At 45.5% G+C, this 7998-nt stretch overlaps 1 protein-coding gene across 1 annotated transcript; it reads left to right on the forward strand.

Moving 5' to 3' along the window:
- On the forward strand, positions 1 to 7658 carry LOC146506694 (uncharacterized). The gene is made up of 2 exons (XM_085181105.1): positions 1 to 7338; positions 7516 to 7658. The coding sequence occupies exon 1, from the start codon at positions 1182 to 1184 to the stop codon at positions 7074 to 7076; it is 5895 nt and encodes a 1964-aa protein (XP_085037231.1). The 5' UTR covers positions 1 to 1181; the 3' UTR covers positions 7077 to 7338; positions 7516 to 7658.
- The last annotated feature ends 340 nt before the right edge of the window (positions 7659 to 7998 follow it).

Consider the following 7998-nt stretch of genomic DNA (forward strand, 5'->3'; position numbering starts at 1 on the left):
GAACATAAAACATATTCTTATAATAGTAGTAAGAACAACTGAATACTCCAAAACACTGTTTTGAAAACTTCATCAGCGCCTGCCCGACACACCCACATACTGATAGAGTTGGGAAGTGGGTACAATGCTCGTTACATCAGGTAGCAATGGTAACATTCACGACACTCACCAAGACAGTCGGAAGTATTATAATTCCTGCTGAAACATCCTCCAGTCTTCTTGGTGATTCCATTCTGCTCCTCCTAAACCAAATCCCAGTTACAGGCTGTTATTTTTCCACTGCAGACTGTCATTTTTCCTCACTAATCAGGGGTTGCTTGCTCTAGCATTTTACCCGATGCACTGTAGCCTCATCTGCGTTACACGGGGAATCTCCCTCAGTCAGCATGAGGATTGCAGTGACTTTTTAAGATTTTTTTCAAGATAAGATCAGTGGCCTAAGAGGTAACATAACTCCCTTAGATAACCCCTTTAACTATGATCTTCCACACTCTGTAATTATGGAATTCTTTCATCCAGTTTCTTTACTGTTTTCTTTACTGACCCAAATGAAACCTTCAACGAGTCCAGCTGATGTCCTACTTTATTTTGTAAAAAATTTTATATCATTGGCCCCTCTGTGGTTGTTCCGCTCTTAATTTTATTGCAATGTAGGCGCTCTTTGCAGTGAGCTAATTTTATTTTGAAATTCGTTTTATTTTGAAAACCAGTTTCGGGAAGTGACCGGAAGTCAGCCATGTTTTGTTTAGTTCCTAGTGGATCACATGTGGAGATATTTGATCCGGCGACATCTGCCTTTTGTTTGTGCTATCGACACCACCGTCTGTAAGTTTTCATTTGTATTGAATTGTAGGATTGTATTTTATGTATATTTTGTGAAAATATTTGCTGTAGATGAATACTTTAGTAGTTGCGTGCTAATGCTAATGGATGTGTATTGGAATCTAATTTTGTTGTGCTAATGATGCTAGGTTAATTTTAGCTATGTTATTTGTATTTCAGTTTTACTCCATGAGGAAATACTTACTAATTAAAAAGGAGTTGGACGCTACATCCTGACTTCGCGCGTTATTTCAAGTGGAGTTAGGCTACTGCTGAATTGTGTAGCGCACACACACAAGGAGAGCAGGATAGTAAAAAGACGGTTAGCAGCTGGCAAAACAACTCCACGACAGCAAGCTATGTCAACAAACATGGACGAAGCACACCCCGAAGGTGCAAGACCTAAAGAACCAAAGCCTCCTCAAGACGGAGCATCAGTTAAAAGCACTGGTTCAGTTTCCAGATATTCAAGTAGATCAAATGTCAGTGCAGCAGCAGCACACGCGAGAGCCAAGGCAGAAGCTGCTCGTGCACGTGTTGCCTTCGCACAGAGAGAGATCAGCATTAAAGTCGACAAAGCAAGATTAGAAGCTAATCTCGAAGCCTTAAATCTGGAAAAGAAAGCTGCAGCCGCAATTGCCCAAGCAGAAGTTTTGGAAGCAGCAGCAGAGATAGAGGTTGAAGCACATCCTAGTTGGAAAAGTCTCCCAGTTATGGTGCAGAGTACACATGAACGTGTAAGCGACTATATCAGAGGCCAAACTATGCAGCTTAACCAACGCAATGAACCAGTCAATCTCTCAATATCAGAGCATTCCATCGAGAAGAGCCCTCCACCATCGGCTAAGTACATCATTAAAGATGAGTATATTGTGAAAGACTCATGGCCCACACCTTTCCAGCCACAACCAAGTTCCGAGGTAACGCATGCATACCAAACCGCTCACACCCCTATCCCATCAGCTCAGCCAGATATAAGTGCTCGCCTCCAAGTTAACAGTGAGGGACCGCTGCAAGAACAAAAGAGCAATACGCCCTACCCTAAACCAGAGCTAACTTTTCCTCAGTACCCCAGCACTTCTCATACACACCCTCCAGAGTCTTCAGTGATGATGGACATGGCGAAGTACCTGGCACGAAAAGAGCTTGTGAGCACTGGCTTAACCCACTTTGATGATCATCCAGAGTCATACAGAGCATGGAAATCTGCCTTCTCCAATACCATTAAGGGTTTGGACCTTACTGCAAGTGAACAGCTGGATTTACTCTCAAAATGGCTTGGGAAGGAATCTTCTGCATATGTCAAGCGCCTAAGAGCAGTTCATATTGACAACCCAAATACTGCACTCAAAATGGTCTGGGACAGGCTCGATGAATGCTACGGTGCCCCAGAAGTCATCGAAAGTGCTCTCTTTAGGAAGTTGGACAGCTTTCCTAAAATAACAAACAAGGACAATTACAGGTTAAGGGATCTTGGCGATCTATTGATGGAATTACTTTCAGCAAAAGAGGATGGCTACTTGGCCGGCTTAGCTTACCTGGATACCGCCCGTGGCATCAAACCCATCGTGGAAAAACTGCCATACAACCTGCAAGAAAGATGGACCACTCAAGGGTCAAAATACAAAGAGGACTACAAGGTTGGTTATCCCCCCTTTTCCTTTTTCACTTCCTTCATCTGCTATCAAGCTAAAACAAGAAACGATCCCAGCTTTGCTCTTTCTGGAAGCAGTCCTGTCACAGAAAAGCCTATCTCACGCCACACAAATTTAAGAACCCCAGTCTCAGTGCATACGACCAAAGTCGTTTCTGATGCCCCACAATGTGATCCAGATCCTAGAGAGGATATATCCAAGCATTGCCCCATCCATAAAAAACCCCACCCCTTAAAGAAATGCCGTGGTTTCAGGCTAAAGACCATTGAAGAACGCAAAACGTACTTGAAAGATCAAGGCGTTTGTTTCAAATGCTGTGCATCCACATCTCATCTCGCACGAGACTGCAAAGTTGTCCTGAGATGTGATGAGTGCAACAGTGACAAGCACATCACAGCTCTTCATCCTGGTCCACCACAACTGTCCACCAAGGCCTCAAGTCCCCCAACAGGTGACGGCGGGGAGCCGGAAAAAGAGGACACTATCCCAGAACCAGTTGCAAGCCCTCTGTGCACTGAAGTTTGTGGCGATTGCGCCAGGTCAAAATCTTGTTCTAAGATATGTCTTGTTAAGGTTTACCCTAAAGAGTGCCCACAACAAGCTATCAAAATGTATGCTATGCTCGATGACCAGAGCAACAAGTCTCTAGCCAGGTCAGAGTTCTTCAACTTATTTGGAATCAAAGTTGGCTCATACCCCTACACCCTAAAAACTTGTGCTGGCTTAGCCGCAACCTCCGGCAGGAGAGCAAATGGCTATGAAATTGAAGCAGTAAATGGTGAAGTTAGCCTCGTGTTACCAACACTGATCGAATGTGACGACTTACCAGATAATCGTGATGAAATACCGACACCTGAAGCTGCCCTCCATCACCCGCACCTCAAGAGCCTTGCTAGCAAAATCCCGCCTCTCGATAATGATGCCAAGATCCTTCTTTTGCTTGGGAGAGACATTCTCCAGGTTCACAAGGTGAGGCAGCAAATCAACGGTCCTGGTGATGCACCTTTTGCTCAAAGGCTTGACCTTGGATGGGTCTTAGTAGGTGATGTGTGTTTGGGAAAGGTTCATAAGCCCATTGTCCACTGTTATAAAACGAACATACTGGAAGACGGAAGACCATCATTATTCAGACCTTGTACGAGTCACATCCTTCTCAAGCAAACGGTCAACTCCAGTCAAGTCAAGGGACTCTCACACAGTTGCCGTAGCACTACAATGGACGACGACTCACTCGGCAACACAGTCTTTGCAAGAACAGCGGATGATGACAAGCGTGCCTTCTCCATAGAGGACGAACAGTTTCTGCAGATAATGGGTGATGAGGTTTTTCAGGACAATTCGAATAGTTGGGTGGCTCCTCTTCCCTTCAGGCCCCCCAGACCACCTTTGCCCAACAATCGTGAGCAAGCAATGAACCGCCTCTTCTCATTACTGCGCACACTAGAACGTAAACCACAGATGAAGGACCAGTTCATTGCCTTCATGCACAAGATCTTCTACAACAATCACGCAGAACCAGCCCCTCCACTTCCTAAAGGTAAAGAGTGCTGGTATTTGCCGATGTTTGGGGTCTATCATCCCAGGAAACCCGACCAAATCAGAGTTGTTTTTGACTCAAGCGCACAATGCAATGGCATCTCGCTGAACAACGTGCTACTCACCGGACCAGACTTGAATAACAGTCTAATGGGAGTCCTTATTCGTTTCAGGAGAGAGCGAGTAGCAATCATGGCTGACATCGAACAGATGTTTCATTGTTTTGTCGTGAGAGAAGACCACCGAGACTACTTACGCTTTCTGTGGTATAGAGATAATGATCCCAGCAAAGACATTGTTGAATACAGGATGAGGGTTCACGTATTCGGCAACAGTCCTTCTCCAGCTGTGGCAATATACTGTCTCAGAAGAGCTGCAAAGGAAGGAGAACAGCAGTACGGGTCAGACACCAGACATTTTGTGGAACGCGAGTTCTATGTAGACGATGGTCTTGTTTCCACATCCACAGAGGAAGAGGCAATTTCTCTGCTACAGAGAACCCAAGTATCTCTCTCTGAGTCAAACCTGAGACTGCACAAGATCACGTCCAACAGCGTTGACGTCTTGGAAGCCTTCCCTGCAGGAGATCATGCTAAGGGCATTAAAGATCTTTACTTAGATGGAAGCACAGTACCCACACAGCGAAGCCTTGGATTGAGTTGGGATGTTAAAAGGGACACGTTCACCTTCCAAGTGTCAGTCAGTGACAAGCCATTCACACGACGTGGGATTCTCTCCACCATAAACAGTCTTTTTGACCCTCTCGGCTTCGTCGCTCCTGTGACCGTTCAAGGCAAGTCGTTGCTGAGAGAGTTGACCTTAGATGGAACCGACTGGGACAGTCCACTCCCTCAGGACAAATGTAAGGTTTGGGAGACATGGAAAAATTCGCTTCAAGAACTGCAACATCTTCATATCCCTCGAGCGTATACCACCACCTCCTGTTCCAATGCCAGTCGTAAAGAGATATGCATCTTTTCAGACGCTTCAACCAAAGCGATTGGTGCGGTGGCGTACCTCAAGACAACAGATGCAAATGACCAGGTTCATGTGGGTTTCATTCTTGGGAAAGCTAGACTTGCACCACCAACTGAACCTACCATACCCAGACTGGAGCTGTGTGCGGCAGTGCTAGCTGTAGAAATTGCTGAGTTTATCGTTCAAGAGATCAATATCCAAATTGATGTGGTCACCTTCTACTGTGACAGTAAAGTGGTGCTGGGCTACATTCATAATCAGTCCAAACGTTTCTATGTGTACGTCCACAACAGGGTCCAGAGAATCCGCCAGTCCACACAACCGAATCAGTGGAGGTATGTACCTACGGAGCATAACCCAGCTGACCATGCTTCTAGGTCTGTTCAAGCCTCACATCTCACCAGAACCAACTGGTTTACGGGTCCACCATTTCTATACAAGTCACAGCCAAGCGGCGAGCAACATGAGACCTTTGAGCTTATCAACCCAGATGCAGATGTTGAGATACGACCTCAAGTTACAACCTGTGTTACAAGTCAAAAGGACAAGTTGCTGGGTTGTGAGAGGTTCACAAAATTCTCTTCCTGGAAGGCCATACGGAGAGGAGTTGCAACACTCATCCATGTGGTTTGTTCTTTTAAGGCAAGCAGCCGAGGAACCAACGGATGTAATGGTTGGCATTGGTGCCGTAAACCTCCCACAGCTGACGAGTTGTCCAAGGCAACTACAGTGATTCTTCTTGCTGTGCAACAAGCTTCTTTCCTTGTAGAGCTAGATGCTCTCTCCAAGGGAGCCGATGTTTCCAAGAGAAGCTCTCTAACGAAACTCAACCCAATCATGGATGCAGATGGTCTGCTAAAGGTTGGAGGCAGGTTGACATTAGCTGACTTAAGCGACAAAGAAAGGCATCCCATCATTCTTCCAGGCAAACACCATGTATCCACGTTGCTCATCAAACACTATCATGAGCAGGTCGAGCATCAAGGTCGTACCATCACAGAAGGTGCCATTCGAGCTGCTGGCATATGGCTAGTTGGCGGCAAGCGATGCGTGAGCACTGTTCTTCACGGATGTGTCACCTGTCGAAAGCTTCGTGGGAAAAGAGAGAAACAAAAGATGTCAGACCTGCCGCAAGAGAGACTAAGCACTTCACCACCCTTTACCTACACTGGTGTGGACATTTTCGGTCCTTGGGCCGTGATAGCCAGGCGCACAAGAGGAGGCATTGCTCAGAGTAAGCGTTGGGCCGTTCTCTTCACTTGCATGAGCACACGTGCAGTTCACATAGAAGTGATAGAGTCTTTAGACACCTCTTCGTTCATCAACTCCTTGAGAAGATTCTTTGCAATCCGAGGTCCTTCTGAACACCTATACTCAGATTGTGGAACCAATTTCGTTGGTGCTTGCAAAGAGTTGGAGTTCCAAAAAGTTGTATCAAAGTCAGAAGTTCAGAGATACACCAACAATCGCGGATGTACATGGCATTTCAACCCACCTCACTCCTCGCACATGGGCGGTGCGTGGGAACGCATGATAGGAGTTGCAAGGAGAATTCTAGACTCAATGCTGATGCGTACTCCCTCCTCCAGTTTGACCCACGAAGTCCTGTGCACCCTGATGGCGGAGGTGACGGCCATCATCAACTCCAGACCGCTTGTCTCTGTCTCTTCAGATCCTGACGTCCCTCAGATACTTACCCCAGCAATGCTTCTCACTCAGAAGCAGAGTGTTCCACCTCCTCCAGGGACATTCACTGAGAAGGACCTGTATAAACAGCAGTGGCGCCAAGTGCAAAGATTGGCCGACCAATTCTGGAATCGTTGGAAACGCGAATACTTGCAGACACTGCAACTTCATCGTAAATGGCAAGAGACCAGCCCAAACATCGAAAGAGGCGACGTTGTCTTGATGAAAGATGATAGTACATGCCGGAACGACTGGCCCATGGCTCTTGTAACAAACACTTTCCCCGGCGGTGATGGAAAGGTCCGCAAGATCGAGATCCGGGTCGTCAAAGACGGAGTGGCCAAAGTGTTCCTCAGGCCTATAACGGAGGTTGTTATGGTTTTAAAGAACCAGGACTGAAAAGGTTATGTTGTGGTTTGAATATTGATATATGGCATCTTAACAGATACCAGACGGGGAGTGTTCCGCTCTTAATTTTATTGCAATGTAGGCGCTCTTTGCAGTGAGCTAATTTTATTTTGAAATTCGTTTTATTTTGAAAACCAGTTTCGGGAAGTGACCGGAAGTCAGCCATGTTTTGTTTAGTTCCTAGTGGATCACATGTGGAGATATTTGATCCGGCGACATCTGCCTTTTGTTTGTGCCATCGACACCACCGTCTGTAAGTTTTCATTTGTATTGAATTGTAGGATTGTATTTTATGTATATTTTGTGAAAATATTTGCTGTAGATGAATACTTTAGTAGTTGCGTGCTAATGCTAATGGATGTGTATTGGAATCTAATTTTGTTGTGCTAATGATGCTAGGTTAATTTTAGCTATGTTATTTGTATTTCAGTTTTACTCCATGAGGAAATACTTACTAATTAAAAAGGAGTTGGACGCTACATCCTGACTTCGCGCGTTATTTCAAGTGGAGTTAGGCTACTGCTGAATTGTGTAGCGCACACACACAAGGAGAGCAGGATAGTGGTCATGTTGATAAACTGGCTCTGTCTCTGTGCTTTAAGCAACCTCTGCTGAAAAAGCCTAACCTGGATCTGGTACTTCAGTCAAGCCCATCTCAAAACTTCCTTTCATTTCTAAAATATTAGAAAAAGTAATTTGGTCACAAGTAAAGAAGGCACTGGAGAAGCATAATATTTTTGATAACTTTTAATCAGGTTTTAGAAAGTTAGACTCCACAGAAACAGCTCTCCTCAAAGTTACAAGTGACCTTTCGATGGCCGCAGACAGAGGCTGGGACGCATAAGCTAAACCACAATCAGGCCAGATGTGGCATGCCATCACATGAACAGTGCCATCTATGCCAGACCTGGCT

This window comes from Neolamprologus multifasciatus, chromosome 12 (genome assembly GCF_963576455.1).
Source record: "Neolamprologus multifasciatus chromosome 12, fNeoMul1.2, whole genome shotgun sequence".
NCBI classification, from domain to species: Eukaryota; Metazoa; Chordata; class Actinopteri; order Cichliformes; family Cichlidae; genus Neolamprologus; species Neolamprologus multifasciatus.

What these genes read in the sequence shown, in the direction of transcription:
- LOC146506694 (XM_085181105.1), top strand. Translation starts at nt 1,182, where the DNA reads ATGTCAACAAACATGGACGAAGCACACCCCGAAGGTGCAAGACCTAAA.